Source organism: Penaeus monodon, chromosome 33, assembly GCF_015228065.2.
Source record: "Penaeus monodon isolate SGIC_2016 chromosome 33, NSTDA_Pmon_1, whole genome shotgun sequence".
NCBI lineage: Eukaryota > Metazoa > Arthropoda > Malacostraca > Decapoda > Penaeidae > Penaeus > Penaeus monodon.
This window is the reverse complement of record NC_051418.1, coordinates 393,141-393,367: the sequence shown is the minus strand read 5'-3', so window position 1 is coordinate 393,367 and position 227 is coordinate 393,141. Positions and strand designations below refer to the sequence as shown.

Below are 227 nucleotides of genomic sequence, written 5' to 3'. Positions count from 1 at the left end.
CTTTATATTAGACATAATGATTTCTAGAGAGAGAAACAGGGGTTAAGAGAAAGGCCAGTCGTCAACAAACCCCAGACTTATTAGCTCCATCCTTCTTCCACAGACGTCGCCATCTTCATAGAACTGCGTCACTACAAGCCACAGAAAGGAGTGATCTCTACGCTGTGCTACACATTTCTCGAGAAAGGCGACCTTAAAACGGGAGATTTTATCTGTGAATTGTGAGT

At 43.2% G+C, this 227-nt stretch overlaps 1 protein-coding gene across 1 annotated transcript in view; it reads left to right on the top strand.

Moving 5' to 3' along the window:
* Positions 1-227, top strand: part of LOC119593923 — a 16,302-nt gene that overhangs the window by 5,233 nt on the left and 10,842 nt on the right. Inside the window, 1 exon segment of the mRNA XM_037942940.1 lies at positions 104-221. Within this exon segment, the coding sequence (XP_037798868.1) occupies positions 104-221 (118 nt within the window).